The 22,861-nt window shown below is 39.6% G+C and overlaps 2 protein-coding genes across 28 annotated transcripts in view; one reads left to right on the plus strand and one right to left on the minus strand.

The window, feature by feature from the left end:
- LOC100665835 (adhesion G protein-coupled receptor E4-like) overlaps window positions 1–22,560 on the plus strand; it is a 152,672-nt gene extending 130,112 nt beyond the window's left edge. For 3 of the 7 annotated variants that reach the window (XM_064280430.1, XM_064280435.1, XM_023540451.2), the window contains 4 exons: window positions 2,041–2,097; window positions 3,383–7,516; window positions 7,917–8,044; window positions 14,846–22,560. In XM_064280430.1, the coding sequence (XP_064136500.1) occupies window positions 2,041–2,097; window positions 3,383–3,613 (288 nt within the window). In that variant the 3' untranslated portion in view covers window positions 3,614–7,516; window positions 7,917–8,044; window positions 14,846–22,560. Of the gene's footprint in view, window positions 1–2,040; window positions 2,557–3,382; window positions 7,517–7,916; window positions 8,045–14,845 lie in introns of those variants that run through there. The other 4 variants (XM_064280433.1, XM_023540441.2, XM_064280431.1 and 1 more) reach the window with 4 other exon arrangements.
- Window positions 1–22,861, minus strand: part of LOC111748359 (uncharacterized) — a 138,057-nt gene that overhangs the window by 51,042 nt on the left and 64,154 nt on the right. For 19 of the 21 annotated variants that reach the window (XR_010321188.1, XR_010321189.1, XR_010321185.1 and 16 more), the window contains one exon: window positions 14,821–14,928. Coding sequence is in view for 5 of the 21 variants with exons in the window: in XM_064280440.1 (XP_064136510.1) it covers window positions 14,821–14,928 (108 nt within the window). In the remaining 16 variants the exon portion in view is untranslated. Of the gene's footprint in view, window positions 1–9; window positions 3,744–14,820; window positions 14,929–22,861 lie in introns of all 21 variants that reach the window. The other 2 variants (XR_010321190.1, XR_010321193.1) reach the window with 2 other exon arrangements.

The following is a 22,861-nucleotide window of genomic DNA, read 5'->3' on the forward strand; positions in this document are numbered from 1 at the left end:
CCCACTTACATTTTGTGAAATGATTGTCTCCAAACCATTTAGAAGCATGTTCTCCATCAGCGTCTTCATCATCAATAGTGCCACTTCTTGAGTGGCTTAGCGGATTTGCAGAGCGTATCGTCTTTGCTAATGTGCACTGAAAGTTTTATCCTAAATCCAATTACCCATTTACATAACATTAGGACAGTTCTTCTTAAATTTTAAAATGACATCCATAGGGCAAACATTTATTACATTGCTTTTTAAAGTCTTCTCTGAAAAGCTCATTTGTAGCAAAGTCTAGAAAAATAAACCATTTGCCAGTGAGTTAACGCCAACTCATGGCACCCCCATGTGTGTCAGAGTAGAATTGTGCCTCATAGGGTTTTCAGTGGCTGATTTTTCAGAAGCAAATCGCCAGACCTTTCTTCCGAGGTGCCTGCGGGTAGACTCAAACCTCCCACCTTTTGGTTAGCACCTGAGTGCGTTAACCGTTTGCACCATCCAGGGGCTTCAATGATATCTAAGACTTCCACTATTTTCTCCTTTAAAAACTATTTATTCTTTGAATATAAAATACAATCACTTGGCTCAATATTCAGAAGGTACAAAAGGGCAAACTGAAAAGTCTCCTTCCTGCCCTGCTTCCCAGGCATTCATTCAAAGACAACTGGTCTTAGCAGTTTCTTAGGCATCTTCCAGGGATCTCACGCAGATACAAAATCATGTACGCATATCTGCACGCATTGGACGCGTTTGTTTGTGCTCATCCATGTGTGTATGTAAGTATGACTTTGTGAATGGATACACACACTCACAAACACACACACACGCACAAAGTTGTATATGGAATGTTTACTTCTTTTGTAAAATAGGAGAGGTATCTGACCTATTATATAAATACATTTATATAAATGAGGAGCCCTGGTGGTGCCGTGGTTAAAGCACTCGGCTGCTAACTGAAAGGTCGGCAGTTAGAACCCACCAGCTGCTCTGTTGGAGAAAGCTGTGGCAGTCTGCTTCCATAAAGATTACGGCCTTGGAAACCCTACGGAACAGTTCTACTCTGTCCTACGGGGTTGCTATGAGTTAGAATCAGCTCAATGGCATTGGTTTTTTTTTTTTTAGGAGAGGTAATTTCCCTGTTGTGTAAGCGTATTTATATAAATATATTCTATATCGATTATATATTATGTAATTTTTTATATAACTTATTTTGACATATTTATAAATTGTATATTTATACATTATGTATTTATGTATCTGTATATAATAAAAAAAAAAAAAAGTTGCTGTTGAGTTGACTCTGATGACCCCAAGTGTGTCAGAATAGAATTGTGCTCCACAGGGTCACAGGCTGTGACCTTTCAGAAGCGGATTGCCAGGCCTGTCTTCCAAGGCACCTCTGGGTGGGTTCGAATTGACAGCACTTCACTTAGTAGTCCAGTGCTTGACCTTTTGTGCCACCCAGGGACTCCACAGATTTATACATTTTTTATATAATTATATATACATATTTCTATATTACACCTATGTAAATATATATTTGTATATTCATATATGGTATTTAGATAATATTGTATATCATATATATATTTATAATCTCTCAAAAAAGCCCCAAGCCCATTGCCATCAAGTGGATTCCGACTTAGAGTGACCCTATAGGACAGAGTAGAACTGCCCCATAGGGTTTCCAAGGAGGGCCTGGTGGATTTGAACTGTTTACCTTTTGGTAAGCAGCCATAGCTCTTAACCACTATGCCACCAGGGTTTCCATATATATATATTCATACATGCATATTTGTCATCTTGTATAGTATACTAAAGGAGTCCTGCTGGTGTAACAGTTCAACACTCAGCTGCTGACCAAAAGGTCATCGATTCAAACCCAGCAACAGCTGATCCATAGGAAAATATGAAGACGTACCAATCTGCTTCTGTGAAGATTACAGCCCAGGAAACCCTATGGGGAAGTTCTGCTCTGTCCTGTAGGTTTGCTATGATTCAATGGCACACAACAACTACAACAATAGCATGCTAACATCCTCCTTATTATCTCAGGTTCTGGCCACCCAGGTCTCAGTGCTATGGCCAGCAGGTACCTGCTCCTCGTCTCAGGTGAGTGTAACAACGAATTCCCTCCCCCTGCATGCTAACTTTGGCTGCTCCCCAAATTTGGCACTTTCCCCAGAAATAACTGTTAGTCCTATTAGTATCTCTCACTCCGAGTCTCTTAGATTGGGCTCCCTGAAGAAGACGTTGAGACAAGAGCTTGGGTGTAAGCAGTTTGTTGGGTGGTGACCCCAGGAAGCCCAGGAGAGGCAGGAAAGGGAGAAGACAGTGAAGGTGTGTTCGCGGAGGGCTAGGGCTGGCTGTGGGATGAGGCAGTGCTGGCTCAGTGGTAGAACTCTCATTTTTCATGTAGGAGACCTGGGTTTGATATTCAGCTAATGCACCTTATGTGTAGCCACCATCCACCTGAACAGGTTTCAGTGACGCATCCAGACAAAGATGGTCCAGGAAGAAAGGCCTGGCTATCGACTTCCGAAAATTCAAAAAAAAAAAAAAAACTAAACCCATTGCCATTGAGTCGATTCTGACTGATAGCAACCCTAAAGGACAGAGTAGAACTGCCCCATAGAGTTTCCAAGGAGCACCTGGCAGATTTGAACTGCCGACATTTAGCCAAAGAAAATCCTATGCATCACATAGGTCTTGTCCCGCTGTGCGTGGTGTTGCCATGAGCCGGTGGCTGACTCGACAGCAGCTAATGAGAACAGATACTTCATGTAAGTGGGATCATACAATATTCGTGCTTTTGTGACTGATTTTACTCATCCATGTTGTAGAAGGTGTCAGGATATCACCTTGTGTTTCTAACGGACAGTGCTGGGTTGGAAGTCCAGACTAGTAAAGGTACTGTTGCTATTGTTGGGTGCAATCAAGTGGGTTCCAACTCATAGCTACCCCCTGTGACAGAGCAGCACTCCTTCTAGGGTTTTCTTGGCTCTAATCTTTGTGGGAGCAGATCACCAGGTCTTTCTCCCACAGAGCCACAGGTGGATTTGAACAACCAACCTTTTGTTTAGCAGCCGAGCACTTAACCGTTGCATCACCAGGGCTCCTTGGTAAAGCTCTACAGTTGAACATAGAAAGGAGACTGGCCTTTTGATGCCAGACTTGGAGAAAAAGCTGAAATAGCTGCTGGAATGTTAGAAATCAGGACACAAGCGGCAACCACGTTTCGCTCATGCCCCAGTAATATATGAGGCCCTGGTGTTTGTCGTGCCTGGAGAGTGTGCAGTGACGCTAGTGTGTACAGCTGAGCAGCAGGAGAAAAGGCCCCTGGCAAAGCCCTGGGCATTCCTTACCTGATCTGTAACCTCCTCTCTCTCTGTTCCAGGTCTCAGCATCCTGCTGGCTCTGTCAGGTGGTAAGTCTACTTACGGCCAAAGGCCGAGGGGGAATCTGGAGCCTTCCTCCAGAAGGTAAATTAACGGTCTTTCGTCCTATCGATGTTAAGTTCAATCACTCAAGCAATAAAACTTTCCTCCGTTGTCTGTATTTTTCAAGAAAATGTTTTTTATGGGTCAGAACAACGCAGATCTCATCCTTAGTTTCCCTTGTTATTTAGTGTTTACAGACAGTGACTCAGTGAATTTCTTCCAAGCATTTCACAAATGCCAATTTGCTCCATTATTCTCTCCATTATGTTAGTGCCATGTCTCATCCCAATTGTAGAAATGAAGGAAGACAGCAAAGAACTGAAGTCAATAGGAAGAGTCACAGTCAATTAATTTTTTTCATGAAAAAAGTCAAATGTTACATTAAGCCACTCAGACAGATAAATATCACCAAAAACAACAAAAACCTGATTTTTTAGTAAGAGGTGGGGGAGGCCGGAATCAAATCCAAGCCTGGTCAGGACATGCAGCTAGAACCCACTACACCTTTCTTTTGAATGAACACAAATATAGATTTCTTCCAGTTGATTGGCCAAATTTCTTGGCATAAACAAGTCAGTACCTCTAGCGCAGCATCTGTTTGTTGAAACACCTCAGCTGGTATCTCATCAGTTCCTGGAGCCTTGTTTTTCACCAAGGCCTTCAGTGCAGCTTGGACTTCTTCCTACAACACCATCAGTACTTGATCCTATGCTACCTCCTGAAATGGTTGAACGTGACAAATTATTTTTGGTACGCTGACTCCGTGTATTCCTATTGTCTTCTTTTGATGCTTCCTGTGTCATTTAATATTTTCCCTTTAGAATCCTTCAATATTGTAACTTGAGGCTTGAATTTTTTCTTCAATTCCTTCAGCTTGAGAAGTGTTGAGTGTGTTCTTCCCTTTTGGTTTTCTAACTCCAGGTCTTGGCACATGTTGTTATAATACGTTACTTGGTCTTCTTGAGCCAAGCTTTGAAATCTTCAATTCAGGTCTTTTTCTTCACCATTTCTTCCATTTCCTTTAGCTACTTGACTTTCAAGAGCAAGTTTTAGAGTCTCTTCTGACATTCATTTTGGTCTTTTCTTTCTCACCTTTTTAATGACCTCTTGCTTTCTTCATGTATGATGTCCTTGATGTCATTTCACAACTTGTTGGTCTTCAGTCATGAGTGTTCAGTGTATCAAAACTATTGTTGAGATGGTCTCTAAATTCAGGCGGAATATACTAAAGGTCATATTTTGGCTGTTGTGGACTTATTCTAATTTTCTTCAGCTTCAATTTGAACTTGCATGTGTGTAATTGATGGTTCATTTGGCAATCGTCCCCTGGCCTTGTTCTGACTGATGATATTGAGCTTCTCCATTGTGTCTTACCACAGATGTAGTTGACTTGATTCCTGCGTATTCCATTTGGAGAGGTCCACATGTATAGTTGCTGTTTATGTTGTTGAAAAAGGTATTTGCAATGAAGACGTCACTGGTCTTGCAGAAGTCTATCATGCAATCTCCAACACTGGTTCTATCACCAAGGCCATATTTTCCAACTACTGTTCCTTCATCTTTGTTTCCAACTTTTGCATTCCCATCACCAGTGATTATCAATGAATCCTGATCGCATGTTTGACCAATTTTAGACTGCAGAGATTGGTAAAAACCTTTAATTCCCCCATCTTTGGCCTCAGCGTTTGATGCTTATATTTGAATAATAGTAGTATTAACTGGTTGTAGTCATATGGATATTATCCTATCACTGACAGCATCGTACTTCAGGATAGATCTTGGAAATGTTCTTTTTGACGATCAATGAGATGGCATTCCTCTTCAATTTGTCATTCCTGGCATAGTAGACCGTGTGATTTTCTGATTCCAAATGGCCAATACCAGTCCATTTCTGATCACTAATGCCTAGGATATTGATCTTTATGCTTCCATTTCATTTTTGACAATTTCCAGTTTTCCTAGTTTCGTACCTTATACATTTCACTTTCAGATTATTAATGGATGTTTGCAGCCGTATCTTCTCATTTTGAGTTGTCCCGATAGCTTGACTCCATCCACTCATCATTAAGGTCAGCTCTACTTTGAGGAGGCAGCTCTTCTCTAGTCGTATTTTGAGTGCCTTCCAACCAAATTGGCCTATTTTCCATCACTATATCAGACAATGTTCCACTGCTATTCATACAGTTTTTGCTGGCTAATCTTTCAGGAAGTAGACTGCCAGGTCCTTCTTCCTAGTCTGTCTTAGGAAGCTCCACTGGGAGCTCCCCTGAAACCTGCCTACCATGGGTGACCCTGCTGGTATTTGAAATACCAGTGGCATAGCTTCCAGCATCACAGCAACATGCAAGCCACCACAGTACGACAAAATGACAGATGAGTGGTAGAGAACTATCATATGACCCAGCAATTCCACTCCTAGCTATATACCCAAGAGATTTGAAAGCAGTAACGAAAATAGACATATGTAAACCAGTGTTCAGTGCAGCAGTCTTCCCAATAGCCAAAAAGTGCAAACAGCCTAAATATTCATCAACAGATGAATGAATAAACAAAATGTCAAAAACAATGGAATATTGTTAGATGCCATCGAGTCAGTTCTCACTCATAGTGACCCTATGTACAACAGAACGAAACACTGCCCAGTCCTGTGCCATCCTCACAATCATTGTTATGTTTGAGCCCAGTATATGTCAGTCCATCTCATTGAGGGTCTTCCTCTGTTTTGCTGACCATCTACTTTACCAAGCATGATGTCCTTCTCCAGGGACAGGTCCCTTTTGATAACATGTCCAAAGCACTTGAGAGGAAGTCTCACCAACCTTGCTTCCAAGAAGCACCTTGGTTGTACTTCTTCCAAGACAGATTTTTTCTTTCTTTTGGCAGTCCATGGTATATTCAATATTCTTCTCCAACACCGTAATTCAAAGGCATCAATTCTTCTTAGATCTTTCCTTATTCATTGCCCGGTTTTCCCATGCATACAAGGCGATTGAAAACACCATGGCTTAGATCAGGTGCACCTTAGTCCTCAAAGTGACATTTTTGCTTTTTAATACTTAAGAGCTTTTCTTGCATCAGATTTGCCCAATGCAATGCATCATTTGATTTCTCGACTGCTGCTTCCATAGGCGTTGATTGCGGATCCAAGTAAAATGAAATCCTTGAAAACTTTAGTATTTTCTCCATTTATCATGATGTTGCTTATTGGTCCAGTTGTGAGGATTTTTGTTTTCTTTACGTTGAAGTGTAATCCATACTGAAGGCTGTAGTCTTCCGTCTTCTTCACTAAATGCTTAATAAGGGTGTAGATTATTTGGCATTTATAGTTCATAGAAATGCAACATCTTGAGAATGTAGGGTTTAACGTATTTCTGGACTGGGTTGATCATATTTGGGATACACCAAAGCACTTATTTTCAAATTGAAAAACAAAAACATCTATGTTAATAAAGCTCTTCCCTCTGGGTAAGCTGAGTATCTCTTTTTCTTAGAATTTGTAAATTGGCATTGCAGTTGTACTTTTTCATTTCAGGTCACTACATTAACTATTAGAGAGTTCATTGTGAATATTTTTACATTTTTGTAGGTTGTTCTTTTTTGTTTTTTTAACATAGAAAAATGCTTGTAATTATTAATATTTAAAATTTGAGCATCAAGTCATGTGATTACAATCCAAGTGAAACAATGAAAGAAATAAATAATAAAGTGAAAAAAATTGTTAAAGCAATAATGAGCCCTCATTCTCTGTTTCTCTTCCGTTTATTTGCAGATGCTGTAGTTTCTTATGTACAAGTGTGTGGGGAAGTGGGTCAGCCTGTCACCCTACCCTGCACGTACTCAGGAACGCTCCCGTCCATGTGTTAGGGCCGAGGGATTTGTCCTCTTTTGGGTGTACAGGTGAAATTGTCTGACTGATGAATCCCATGTCACCTTTAGAAGGACTACCATTATAAACTAACGAGTCCCTTTTGGGAAGGAATGTATCTTTGACTATAGAGAATGCAGTCAAGGAAGACAGTGGCCTGTTGTCATATCGAGCACTGGGGTTTGTTTAATGATCAGAAACACTCTATCATTGGAAATTAAAGGAGGTGAGTTGAGTCTTCTTTCTTTGGTCATTTCATGCAGGTGAACTGAGATACAGGGTTTTCTGTTAGGTAATAATTTTCTCTTTTCCTTGAATAGAAAAAAAAGAGGTCCTCCATTCCTGTTTTTTAATAACTGTTGCTCTTGGGAAGTAGGAAAGCTTTTAGGTGTGTAGATGAACTGCTAACTCCAACCTTGATTCAAGGCCACAAGCTAGAAGGTCTTTGCAGTCAGCAGACTATCTCCTGAAGCAGCGCTTCAGAAATGTTAGTTGGTCCATGAAAAAGCATTCACTGTTCCATAGTGAAATCTAGTGAATGTGGCTACGTCTTTCTGTGATAAGTTTTCTAGCTGGCTTGACTTAATTTCAACATCCTCCTTTTCTGTTTTGCATACTGTGCATAGAAGAACTCTTCCTACTACGATCCTTCCTGGAAGCCAATATTCACAGCCTCTTAGGAAGAATAACAACAGCTGAATGAGTGACCTGCTAGGGGCAGAAGGAAGACCCTTGTCTTCTTTTTATTTGAAAGGTGATGAAAGGGGTTAAATGTAGGAGATTTGGTCTTCCCAGAGTGAAAGAGGAGTAATAATTTTCTCTTAACCCAGAAAATTCATTCATTTTTCTCTTTTATAAACATAAAGTGCACACCAATGCCTGACTTGATAAATGTACCCTATTGATGTCTCATCAAATGCCCAGCCTTACAAGGACACTAATGGTGAGACTTGTGCTGACAAAAAGATATTAACTTGAAATGTTGTTAGTGGGAAGGGTGATGGTCAAATCAGATAATGATCCAGGCAAAGGTGTAATGAGCCTGTAGATGAGATTCTTGGATGATAATGAGAAAGGAGATAATTCACAAGTGTCTGCAGATGTTATAACTATGAGAAGGAAATAAAGTGAATGAAATAACTTAAGGGGTTTGCTTCTAATTCTGCAATAATGTAAAGATAGCATGGAGTTGCACTGCTGTGCCCTTGTGCTGAAATTGCTCATGATAAAAATAGCAATGGTGGTATCTTCTTGAAATGGAACATTTCACTCTGTCCACATTATAAATCTTTCATTCTACTCTGGTAAACTTAAGTGACAAAAAAAATGACTGGAAGGACACTTGGCAGCTTAAAGAATTAAAGCACTAATCCCAGGATCTATTAGGAACTATTGGATTGACCCTCTAAGATGCTGCTATTGCCATAGATTGACTCCACATATTTTCCTTCCTTGTATCAAGACTCAGTCTCCCAGGAGAAGGAATCTGATTGGCATTTCTTGAGTCAAGTGGTCATACAGCTTAAGAGAGGATGGAGCAAACACCATAAAATTTCAAATTGATGTTCGTGTCAAGCCCACGTGAAACAGAGCGGAGCTTGTTCTGCAAAGAAAAAAGTTGAGTGTCTCTCTAAAAGAAGGAAGAAGGATGGAATGCTGGGGCAATTAAGCCACAGATGTCTACTACAACATCATGGCTGGATATCTTCCAGATTATGACTGCTACCTTCTACTCATGCACTTAATGAAGAAATTCAAGTGTAGGAAAAAATATTTTCAAGCCAGGGAAACCAGTAGGCAGGGCTTTGTCCAGCTGACGAAGATACTGATTATGGATTTTCAATGATGCGCAGTTATAATTATGAGGCAATGGGATCAGCACTTGGTATAAAAGGCAATAGGATACGGCCTGTAGCTATGAGAGAATTATAAGACAATGAAGAAGAAAAACATTAAAAAAAAAAAAAAGAGGGGGCCAAGATGGCTGACTAGGTAGAAGCTACCGCAGATCCCTCTTGCAACAAAGACTCCGAAAAACGAGCGAATTGATCACATACATGACAATCTACAAACCCTGACCATCAAACACAGATCTAAAGAGTTGACCTGAGTAACAGGGGAGCGAAAAGCTGCGCCCTGAAGCAGTGACTGCTTCTGGAACCAGTGTCCCGCTCCACAGCCTTGAACCCTCATGGTTCCCTGGTGCTGAGTGGTGGGGCTGATTGCTGCTTGCTGAGGCAGGGCAGGCACAGGACACAGCCCTAACCCCTAGCCCCCTGGGGTAACCTCAGTAGAGACTCAGCCGGGGCAAGCAGGCTGCACACTGATGCGGCTAACAAGAGAACGAGCAACCACAGGGAAGCAGCGACTGTTTTTGGAGCCTGGAGCTAGCATCCTAGTCAGAAAACCTTGGCACTGGGCTTTGGACTGGGTGCAGAGGAGCTGAGCACTGCTTCCTGAGATGGCGCAAGCACGGGATGCAGCTCTAGCCCCCTGTAGTGACCTCGGGGGAAGGCCAGCCAGCACATGCAGGCAGGGCAATGATGTGGCTGACAGGAGGAGAAGTCACTGGGAGGCAGCAACTGGTTTTGAAGCCTGGAGTGTGGCGTCCCAGCCGGGGTACCTTGATGCTGGGCTTTGGATTGGAAGCGGAGGAGCTGACCACGGCTTCTGAGACAGCACAAGCATAGGACGTGAGCCCTGACCCTCGGGGGCAATCTTGACCCAGCCAGCGCACAAAGGCTACACGCCCCTTGGGAATCTCAGATAAAACAGTCATCATCAAGAAAGATAAGTACCTTTGTCTATATTGCCCGGTGCTACTCCCTCCTATCTATCTGATCCGTCTGCTCCCTACCCCAGGCGGCCTCATTAACATTGGAATTTCCTGGGCCAGGGAGTGAAGTACTGTGCAGTTTTTTTGTTTGTTTGTTTTTCCTGACCCATTCTCCTGGCCTGAGAGAACCAGCTACTAACAACCCAGGGACGAAAAATCCTTCCCTGACTTCCCTGAACTGGAATAAAAATACAGAACCAGCTCCAGCCAAGCATATGAGATCCACAGTCTTTGGCTTTCATCCCTACAGGGAACAAGGTGGCTATCATAATGCAAAGCCATTCTGATAGAGATCTGACCGTAATTGTTTTAGCAGAGCACTGGAAAGACAAGTTTTCCAGGTCTGATATCTTTACCTATTAAACAGAGCCCTCACTAATCCACATGGGGAACTGAGGGCTGAAGCTCCACCCAAACCACCTAGCCACCTGCCAAAGGGGTCTGAGGATACTGACACCTACCAATCTTTAGAAGTATAAGCATTGAGTGCCCAAGGTACAGCTGCAGAGCCCACCCACCAAAGTGCTTTAGGAATAGAGACACACCTACCTCACTGGCATGTGGGGGAAAGCTGTCAGCATCCTGCCCCGGCCCCAGCCCCAGAGTGTGACTTCATGCCCCTACTAGAATTTGGTGCAAACAACTATCACCACTACTCCTCTAAGTTAATAGGTGACAGTCTGCACCACACACTTGGTGACCCAAAATGAGAACACCTAAGCTGATTCTATTCAAGAATAGTGAATGGACTCTTAGGCTTTTATATCTGATAACAGCTCAAACCAGCTGGTAATAGGACGTAAGTGATTCAAAGGCTACAACAATCAAGACAGTGCAATCTAGTAGCCCATCTGGGTATATGGAAACAAAACAAGATAAGACTCAGTGAGCAAATATAAAATAAATCATTACGCTATCTTATAGATGGCTTGGAGACAGCAGTCGATATCAAACAACATAAAGAAGCAGACCATGATTGCTTCTACAACTCCCCAAATTAAAGAATCAAAATCTTTCCCAAATGAAGATACAATCCTGGAATTGCCAGGTGCAGAATATAAAAACTAATATCAAGACATCAGGGATGACCTCAGAAATGAAATAAGGCAATCTACAGAAAAAGTCAAGGAACACACTGATAAAGCAGTTGAAGAAATCAAAAAGATTATTCAAGAACATAGTGGAAAAATTAATAAGCTGCAAGAATCCATAGAGAGACAGCATTCAGAAATCCAAAAGATTAACAGTAAAATTACAGAATTAGACAACTCAGTAGGAAGTCAGAGGAGCAGAATCAAGCAACTGGAATGCTGAGTGGGGGAGGTGGAGGATAAAGCAATTGACACCAATATGGTTGAAGAAAAATCAGATAAAAGAATTAAAAAAAATGAAGAAACCCTAAAAATCATGTGGGACTCTATCAAGAAGAATAACTTGCGTGTGACTGGAGTCCCAGAACAGGGAGGGATAACAGAAAATACAGAGATAATAGTTGGAGATCTGTTGGCAGAAAACTTCCCTGGCATCATGAAAGACGAAAGGATATCTATCCAAGATGCTCATCGAACCCCATATAAGATTGACCCAAAAAGAAAATCACCAAGACATATTATCATCAAACTTGCCAAAACCAAAGATAAAGAGAAAATTTTAAAAGCAGCCAGGGATAAAAGAAAGGTCACCTACAAAGGAGAATCAATAAGTTCAGACTACTCAGCAGAAACCATGCAGGCAAGAAGGCAATGGGATGACATATATAGAGCACTGAAGGAGAAAAACTGCCAGCCAAGAATCATATATCCAGCAAAACTCTCTCTCAAACATGACAGTGAAATTAAAACATTTACAGATAAACACAAGCTTAGAGAATTTGCAAAAACCAAACCAAAGCTACAAGAATTACTAAGGGAAATTGTTTGGTCAGAAAATCAATAATATCAGATACCAACACAACACAAGGTCACAGAACAGAACATCCTGATATCAACTCAAATAGGGAAATCACAAAAACAAACTGATTAATTTTAAAAAGAAACAAATGCTCAAAACAAGGAATCATTGAAGTCATTATGTAAAAGATCACAATAATCAAAAACAGGGACTAAATACAGGAGGCATAGATCTTCCATATGGAGAGGAAAACAAGGCTATATAGGATGATAGAACTTAGATTTTAACTTAGAAAAATAGGGGTAAATATTAAGGTAACTGCAAAGAGGTCTAACAATTCCATAATTCAAAATAAAAACCAAGAAAAACATAACGACTCACCAAACATAAATTCAACTACTATGGAAATGAGGAACACACAATTTACAAAGAAAAACTTCTCAGCAGAAAAAAGTAAGTGGAAAAATGAAATTGTCAACAACACACTCAAAAAGGCATCAAAGTGACACTCATACTTATCTATAATTACCCTGGATGTAAATGGACTAAATGCACCAATAAAGAAACAGAGAGTCTCACACTGGATAAAGAAACACGATCCGTCTATATGCTGCCTACAAGAGACACACCTTAGACTTAGAGACAAAAACAAAATAAAACTCAAAGGATGGAAAAAAATATATCAAGCAAACAACAATCAAAAAAGAGCAGGAGTGGCAATATTAATTTCTGACAAAATAGACTTTCAAGTTAAATCCACCACAAAGGATAAAGAAGGACACTACATAATGATTAAAGGGACAATTGATCAGGAAGACATAACCATATTAAATATTTATGCACCCAATGACAGGGCTGCAAGATACATAAAACAAACTTTAACAGAATTGAAAAGTGAGATAGACACCTCCACAGTTATAGTAGGAGACTTCAGCACACCACTTTCGGAGAAGGATAGGACTTCCAGTAAGAAGCTCAATAGAGACACGGAAGACCTAATTGCTACAATCAACCAACTTGACCTCATAGACCTATACAGAGCACTCCACCCAACAACTGCAAAATATACTTTTTTTTCTAGTGCACATGGAACATTCTCTAGAATAGACCACATATTAGGCCATAAAACAAACCTTTGCAGAATGCAAAACATTGAAATATTACAAAGCATCTTCTCAGACCCAAGGCCATAAAAGTGGAAATCAATAACAGAAAAACTAGGGAAAAGAAATCAAATACTTGGAAACTGAACAATACCCTGCTCAAAAAAGACTGGGTTATAGAAGACATTAAGGAAGGAATAAAGAAATTCATAGAATGCAATGAGAATAAAAACACTTCCTATCAAAACCTCTGGGACACAGCAAAAGCAGTGCTCGCAGGTCAATTTATATCGATAAATGCACACATATGTAAAGAAGAAAGAGCCAAAATCAGAGAACTGTCCCTACAACTTGAACAAATAGAAAGCGAGCAACAATAGTAGACATGTGTCAATTTTGGTAAATGGAAAGACAACACAAAATATAGGGGAATTCAGTACAACTTAACCAATGGAAAGTCATGGAAGCTTCCCACACACATCCAAACACTTTGAGGGACTTTTTTGCTCTGTCTGATGCCTGGTGACAATGGTCTCAGGAGATATCTAAGTCAATTGGCACAACATAGTTTATAAAGAAAATGGTCTACATCCTACTTTAGTGAGTGATGCCGGGGTCTTAAAAGCTTATAAGCAGCCATCCCATCCAGAGCAAAGAAATGAAGAAAACCAAAGTCACAAAGAAAATATTAGCTCAAAGGACTAAGGACTACATGAACCATAGCTGCTACCAGCCTCAGCCCAGAAGAACTAGATGGTGCCTGGCTATGACCACCGACTGCTCTGAGAGGTATCACAATAGAGAGTCACAGACAGAGCAGGAGAAAAATGTAAAACAAACTTAAAGTTAACAAGCAAAAAGACCAGACTTCCCGGTCTAACAGAGACTGGAAGAACCCCCGAGACTATGGCTCCCAGACACCCTGCTAACTCAGAACTAAAGCTGCTCCTGAAGCTCACTTTTAAGCCAAAGTTTAGACAGGCCTGTAAAACAAATGGTAACGGGAACATGCTTCTTAGTTCAATCGAGTATACCGGACCAAAAGGCAATTCCTGCCCAAAGGCAAGATGAGAAGTCAAGAAGGGACAGGAAAAGTGGACTAATGGACACTGGGAACCCGGGGTGCAAAGGAAAGAGTGCTGACATATTGTGGGTATTGCAACCAATATCACAGAACAGTTTGTATATAAATTTTTGAATAAGAAACTAACACTGTAAACATTTACCTAAAAAAAAAAAGCTCAATAAAATTTAAAAATTAAATAAATAAAAAGAAAAATTCTGAGACAAACCTCCTTCTTATTTTTTGTGCCATACAAAAATGCGTGGTCATTAGATGTCTTTTGCATTCCATAATTTCCAAACAACAGGCTTCTCTTTGACTCTTATGTTCAATGGCACGTCATTAGAAGGTTGTCCTGAGGCTCCATAGAACGAAAACGCAAATGTCTCTACTAATTTAAGCACATATCCTTCATGAGGCAACTCAAATGAGGTGTGTTTGTGTGTAGATTTATTTGCACAATTAGAAGAATTCCACACTTAGTAACGGGGGACAAAAGGAGAAAATCAGAGACGGTCAGGGAGTCAACGAAGATGTTAAGGCAGAAAAGGGATACAGAAAAGGCCTGGACAGCACAAGAGGTAAATACTCACAGCCAAAGATAGAGTAATGCTGAGAAATTCAGCTGAGATGCTTACTGTTAATTTCCCCATTGTCTTTCAGGGCAGGATTCCTTCTCACAGTGACAGCAAGAGGCTTCCCTTCTGGAGAAATGACTGTCAAATCCTTGGGAGCAGAGGTTGAGGCTGTGAGATGAGACAGAAACAAGGCCTTGTCATTGGAATTGAAAGAAAACAGACATTTGTGAGACTTTTATTCATGGTGTTGATATTCCAAATCTATCATGAACTGTATCACGTTTATTTTTCCATTTACAATTAATTTCAAGGATTTGAACTAAATAAGCGAAGAAACAAAAATAGAAAAATTAATGATTTTCCAGGGAACTTAAATGACTTCTGAAGTTGAGAACATAGAGAGGAGAAACATAGAACTGGCATTTTCAAGTGGCCTCCACACTAAAAAGATGAGGACCATCATAAAAACAAAGGAATGCATACATACTTAGTGAGGTTGATGGCTACATGTCTCCAAGAGATAAAATTCTTTTACAACTGTAGAATTCTTAAATGAATATGCCACTTAATAGTGTATTGCCTTAAAAGCCACAGAAAACATAAAAAGCTAAACTCAGGTTAAAACATATTAAAAAAATATTGCTTAGCTAAATATTAGGTATCTTTTAAAGAAGTCGAAGAAATATTTAAAAAATAGGAGAGGTAAGTAACCTATCATCCTGGCATGAAACCATGTCCTTCTTAAAGCTACTTTTTCCACAAGCGAAAGTTTAAATATACTTTAAATGTGGCAAACTGACTGATCCAGTTCAGTATGTTCTTACCCACTTGCTTTCTCACTGTCTACGTGACTCCACCACCCATCTATTAGTCTGTCATACTATGGTGACTTGCGTGTTGCTACGATACTGGAAGCTATGCCACCGGTATTTCAGATATCTGCAGTGTCACTTATGGTGGGCAGACTTCAGCAGAGCTTCCAGACTAAGACTGACTAGGAAGAAAAGTTTAATGATTTACTTATAAAAATTAGCCAGTGAAAACCCTAAGACAACAGAATATGGTCCTATAGAGTGCTGGAAGATGAGAACCTAGATTGGAAGGAACCACACAAAGGCCACAACGATGGGTTCAGATATCAACGACTGTGAAGATGGTGCAGGATCGGGCAACGTTTCATTCTCTTGTACATGGGGTTGTCATGAGTCAGAGCTGACTCGATGACAACTAACAGCAATATGATTTGGCATGCAGTTAGTGTCCCTTCTAGGTAGCTTACAATGTTCCAAGTCTGTTCTCCATAATCTATTTTAGTTACTCTTAGTTTGACATAGGCAGTTCCAGAACAAATGTAGATTCTATAGTTGAGTTCTGCAAGAATTTTCTGATCTCCATGTAGAAATGCTTGTGTATAACAAAGTAAGCAGAACTTAGTCCTCGTTCTGAATTCATCCTCAATCTTACTACTCTCTTTGCCTTTTCTTTTGGTCTATTGTACAGGCTCTGAGAATTATCAACACTCTAGTTTCAGTTTCTCTTTTGAATGGAGTCCCACACATGGGACCAAATATAGGAGATAACTAATCATTTCCATTTATCAGACCATTTTATTTTCAAAGTCTTGGTTCTCAAAGCCACTAGGATTCCAGGTTAACAAAAGTGGCATGTAATTTTAATATCCTCACAAGGGACTTGTCATAGCATGAAAAACTCATACTCTAAGTTGAATTAAAATTAAGAGGTTTATTAAGGATTAAAGGCAGTCTAAACCAGAGATTGCCATGGACCATAAAAATAAAGTTGCAAAGCTGGAGGCACAGCAATTACAAAGATATTCTTACAGGGCTGAAACAAAGAATGGGGGCTTCAATATTCTGATTGGTTTATAGTGATTGAGGTCAGTCAAAGGTGGGACAAAGCAAAGCATGACCTTTAACATTACTGCTTACATTAATGCAGCGAAATACATTGATTAGAAGACATAATTACAAATGTTTTAGTCACTAGGAGGACGTCTCATGACTTGTCACAAAACAATGGTGTAACAAAGACATGATGGATAGTGGCAGGAACAGGTTGGTAAATGTTCCCTCACCCAGAGGATAAACTCTCCAGAGTTCTAACACAAAGAATTTTGATAAGATTTGGTTAGAGATCCAGAGTCGTTACAACTTAGTCTTAGCATTATTAGTTCTACCATTTTACCTTTAGGTAGATACCTCTTTTGATTTTACATCCCATATCACGCTTAAGATATTAAAACTTTCCAAAAGAAAAAGAAAAAAGAAAAAAAAAAACAACAAGAAGGAGGAGAAAGAGAAGGGGGAGAAGAATACAAAAAAGGAGGAGAGGATGAGGAAGAGAGGACAAAGAAGCAGCAGGTAAACAATCGTAGGTCAAGTGCAATTGACGCCTGAGTAAAGAGACTTCATATTTACATGTTAATGAAGTTAAGGAAAACTCTAAATCAGGAATCTTCTTGCAAGACAAGCAGATTTGATATAGCAAGATAACAGAAATGAAAGAAATGTTATTCTCATAAAGAGTTAATTAAAAATATTTTCTAGGCCAGTTAGGAAGATCAGGTATAGTCACAAATTTACTTAGATTATTACACCAAACATGATAAAGACTTTTGAATTTAGGGAAGTCATTAAAAGATCTGTCTTTTTAACCAGTCAAAATAGTCCGTTTTCTCTTAACTGTGTTAAAATTCAAATTGATGGTTATTTAGAAAACAGCCAAATGAAGAAGATTAGATTACTTCACAGAATCTTCTATGGTATTCAAAACCAAAATAGATCTTCAACTTTGTTGTCATTTTTGTTGCTAGGTGCCTTCGAGTAGAATTTGACTCATAGCAATCCAACATAAAACAGAAGGAAACCCTACCTGGTCATGTGCCATCCTCACATTTGTTGCTGTGTTTGAGCTCATTATTGGACCTACTATCTGAGTCCATCTTTTTGAGGGTTGTCATGGATTGAATTATGTCCCCCCAAAATTTGTGTATCAATTTGGGTAGGCCATGATTGTTTGCCATTTTTTCATCTGATGTGATTTTCCTATGTGTTGTATATCCTATCTTTATGATGTTGAAGAGATGGGATTAGCTGCAGTTATGTTAATGAGGCAGGACTCATTGAGCCAATCCCAATCTCTCTTGATAAATAAAAGAAAGAAGAGAGCAGAGAAACATGGGGAATTCATACCACCAAGAAAGCAGAGCTGGGAGCAGAGTACATCCTTTAGACCCAGGGTTCCTGTGTGGAGAATATCCTAGACCAGGGAAAGATTGATGACAAGGACCTTCCTCCAGAACAGACAGAGAGAAAGCCTCCTCTTAGAGCTGGTGCTCTGAATTTGGACTTCTAGCCTGCCAGACTGTGAGAGAATAAATTTCTTTTGTTAAAGCCATCCACTTGTGGTATTTCTGTTTTAGCAGCCCTAGATGACGAACAGAAGAGTCATTCTTTTTTTCATTGACCCCCTGTTTTACCAAGCATGATGTTCTTTTCCAGGGACTGGTCACTCCTGATAACATGCCCAAAGTACGTGAGATGAAGTCTAACCACCCTCTTTTCTAAGGAGCATGCTAGATGTACTTCTTCCAAGATGGATTTGTTCATTTTTTTGGCAGCCCATGGTATATTTAATATTCTCCACCAATACCATAATTCAAATGCACCAATTCTTCATCTGTTTATCCCTTATTCATTGTCTAGGTTTCACACGTATATGAGGGGATTGAAAATACCATGACTCGGGGCAGGCGAACCTTAGTTCTCAAAATGACATCTTTACTTTTTAAGATTTTAAAGAGGTCTTTTGCAGCAGAGTTGCCCAGTGCAATACGTCCTTTTATTTTTTTGACTGCTGCTTCCATGGGCATTGATTGTGGATGTAAGTAAAATGAAATCCTTGACAAGTTTAATATTTTCTCAATACATCGAAGAGCTGGTCATTAAAAAATCAAGAAAACAACAACAATCCAACAACTGTTAACAACAGTTGCCAAAACTCTCATCTTTGATGGGTCTGAGCTGGCTGCAGGCCCTGCCATTAGTTTCAATGAACTTGAGAATCACCGCTTTTTGCCCTCATTAGTTGACCCCTGATGAGATAATTACAGTCCAGCCAATGAATTTACCTTATCAGTGGCTGTGGATTCAAATTTAATCTATGCCAATTTATCAAATTATTAGGCCTTAATTCATTATGACAAGGAGCATCCCAAACTGCTTAAGCAAGTATTTGACAGCAGAGGCATTGAAGAGCATACACTACCTCCACTTATGTCTGGTGACTATGTTTATTGGAAGAGACACCGATTTAAGAATTCACTTGTGTCTCGCTGGAAGCGTGCATACCTAGTTCTCCTAACTAATCAGCGTGTTGCCAAATTACAGGGAGTTAACGCAGGGGTTCATTTATCTCATTTGAAAATGAACACAACACCTGTTTGGACTAGTCAACCCACAGGAGAACTCAAAGTAAACTTCACTGAGCACTCGAACACAAAGTAGACAACTGCAAGGGTGGATAATAGCTTACCCCTGGCCACAGAACTAGAATGTGCAAGCGGCTGAGACCTTTAGACTCTGTGTTATATTGCTATCCTTCTAGCTTTAGCTATTCTGTATTTGTTTTACACTTTAAGAATTCTTTACATTTATGTAAACTTTGGGGATTTTTGGACTTAGTTTAATAATCATAAACCCATTGAACCAAACCCATTGCCACTAAGTCAATTCTGACTCATAGCTACTCTATAGGACAGTAGAATTGCCCCCTGCCCCCTAAGGTTTCCAAGGAGCAGCTGGTGAATTTGAACTGCTGACCTTTCAGTTAGCAGCCGAACTCTTAAGCCACTGCACCGCAAGGGCTTTAACAATCATAGGCACAGTTATTTTCTTCTGATATTGTGGTATTATTCCTTTTTGGTATTTGTGCTCTAATCATGATTCCTGTTGTTGTTGTTGTTAGGTGCCGCCAAGTTGGTTCCAACTCATAATGACCCTATGTACAACAAAATCATGATTCCTACTACTGTTTTAATCACTTTATTGTCTCCTTTTTTCTATTGCTTGGAAAGAAAATGCTTTTATCAAATTAACTCAATCATTATCCGGCATTAGCAATTTAACCAAATGCTGGATATGTCACTCTTCCCCTAGGCCTACACGAGATTGTACTGATCCTCTTGCTGTACCAGTATTAGATTATAAATCCACACCTAACTTTACAATTAATTTTTAAAAATATTTAAATGGGCTATTCTTGCTAAATTATGGCTACCCCCAGAACTACCCACTTATCCATCATCGCCCTGTTTCAATCTTACCCATGCATCAATGTTGTTGTTGTTAGCTGCCAGCAAATCAGTTCCAAGTCACAGCAACCCCATATGACAGAGTAGCACTACCCCACAGGGTTTCCAAGGAGTTGTTGGGATTTTAACTGCCAGCCTTTGGGTTAGCAGCCTAGCTCCTAACCATTGGGCAACCAGGGCTGCATCATGGATTGATAGAATGTTCTATTCTGTATACATCATGCGATTTTTTTTAAATGATGCTCAATGTTATTCTGTAGTAGCAGATAACAGTTTTAGAAATAACCTAAACCTGTCAGTTTGTACCCACCTCTGGGAACCCCTAGAATTCGGAGAATTATTCATTTATGATGATTCATTAACTGCGAACTGGCTTCAAAGGGTCAATCAATCCATCTCATTGCCCAGTATTCAAATCAGGGCAGGTATGTTGTGCATCCCAACTGGACATCTCTTTTTATGTGAAGGATCAGCTTAATTTAAGGAAAAAGTCTGATGATTCTTCCTATACTTGGGTTTTGCCATGTTTAGATGACAGGCCAATGTATCCTAGGAGCCCTAGGAATTATCATGAATAATCACTCATACAATGACAGCTTACTGTGGAACAATGACTTGAAATTAATATACATACAGAAGACGGAACTTGTCATTTCAGACAATGCCATAGCTGATTATCCAGGATGAGGATGTTTCTTCTTACTACTACTGTGCCATGGTTTGGGATTGGGAAATTAGAGCAGTTGATTCACAATCTATCTGCCACTAAGGCTGAAACTGCTGATGATGTGGTCAATGGAATGGCCACACAACAAAAAATCTTTAGAATCCTTGATAAAAGTAGCATTGAACAATATAATAACCCTGGATTTCCTCTTAGCCCAGAAAGGGTGAGGTGGTTTGCACCTTTGCTAATATCCCCTGTTGTTCTTGGATTAACACCAGTGGATTAGTTGAACAGGATATTACTAAGATTCATCAAAAAGCTGCATGGTTACATTCTATACCCCTAGGATTTTACCATCCTTTTTTGATATCTTCAGTCAGCAACCTAGTAGTGCATATTTTTGTTATGGTCTCTGTTGTAGAACAGATTAGTTATATTAATAATAATAATCCTTATTATTGGATTTATAAAATGTATTATAAGTTGTGCATCTACCATAGCAACTGATAACCCCATCTCATCTCAAGCTCAATGAATTATGTATATTAACCCTGCATTTGGGAACCTAAAATTACAGAAGGCTCGTGACTTAGAGTAATCCTTTAAAGGTACAACAGGTTGTTCCTCCAATGTAGCCATACCCTATCCATTCCCCATACTGAGATCCCTGAAGAGAGATGCTTAGCCATAGCATGGTAGTCATACCGTAGCTATTTGGAAGCCAAGGTAATGGTAGTCCTCAACAATGAGGAAAAAGAGGGTTTAACAAAAAAATAAGAAAACCATAAACTACAAAGGTTGAGCCACCACCTGGGAGCAGCGTATTGACAAATGCATGCAGAAGAGAGCATGCCAATAAGTCTGATCAAAGGATGTTCTTAGAAATCCTGGATCAAGAGGAGGAAATGACATGGGATATAAAATCAAAAGATGCATCTGACCTAAAGTAAAATGCCTGAATGAATGTTAAGGTCCGGTGTAATCTTTCACACAGATTCAAATACCATTGCTTAGGAATCCACTCTATCATTAAGGAAATGATTATCTTTGTGGTCAGGCTAAGGATGCGGTTATTACGTGTCTTGGGGTCTGTAGTTGAAACATTATCAAAACTTTTTGTTTCAGACTTCCCCAGGAAATCTTTGCTCTCTGGGCCAGGTAATGTTTAACCACCTGTTCCCAATAATATCCATTCTTCCTTTATTTTGTGATAGGTCATGAGACCCCCGCCATCACCACATATCTGAGAATTATGTCTTTAAGCCAATCAATGTATTCCAGATGTATTAATGTAATGAAAAATTTTAAAAATCACACTTTGCTTTGTCCCACCTTGGACTAATGTCAATCACTGTAAATCAATCAGAATGCTGTGCTTCATAGTTTCTCCTAAGGCATTATAACTATGTGTAACTTGCACCCCCTCCATTGGATCCATGAGTTTCAGCCTCTAAGGTTTCACAATATCCACTCAAATGATATTTTGGCTTCAATAAATCTTCTTGACTTTACTTTAATGGAGTTGAAGAGTCTTTTCTTTATAACACATTACAGGCTTCTAACTGATGCTTTCATTAGGCATGAATGTTATCATTAAGCATGAATGTTATTTAGCAAAATGAAATCTATTAGTGTGAAATAGTCATTATATTTCATTTCTTTCAGTCAATATTAAGTGTTTTCTGAACATCATGATTTCAGTGAAAAGCTAAAAGCTAGTAGGAAATGAAAATCAACCAGACAAATAACCCTCTTACGTGTCATAAAAAAAAAAAAAAAGGTGGTCATTAGGTGTCTTTTGTGTTTCATAACTGCCAAACATCCAGCTTCTCATTACTCTTTTATGCTTAGAGGCACTCCATGAGAAGGTTGTCCTCATGCTCCATAGAATGAAAATCAAGTGGTCTGTACTATTTTACACATATCCTCCATGAGGTGACTCCAATAAGATGTGTTTGTGCGTGGATTGTACGCACCATGAAAAGAATTCCACGGTCAGAGTAGGGCAAATGGAGAAAACCAGAGAGGTCAGGGAGTCAATGGAGATGCTGAGAGTGAAAAGGAATACATAAAAGTACTAAACAGCACAAGAGGAAAGTTTG

The sequence above is a fragment of the Loxodonta africana genome, chromosome 3 (genome assembly GCF_030014295.1).
Source record: "Loxodonta africana isolate mLoxAfr1 chromosome 3, mLoxAfr1.hap2, whole genome shotgun sequence".
NCBI lineage: Eukaryota > Metazoa > Chordata > Mammalia > Proboscidea > Elephantidae > Loxodonta > Loxodonta africana.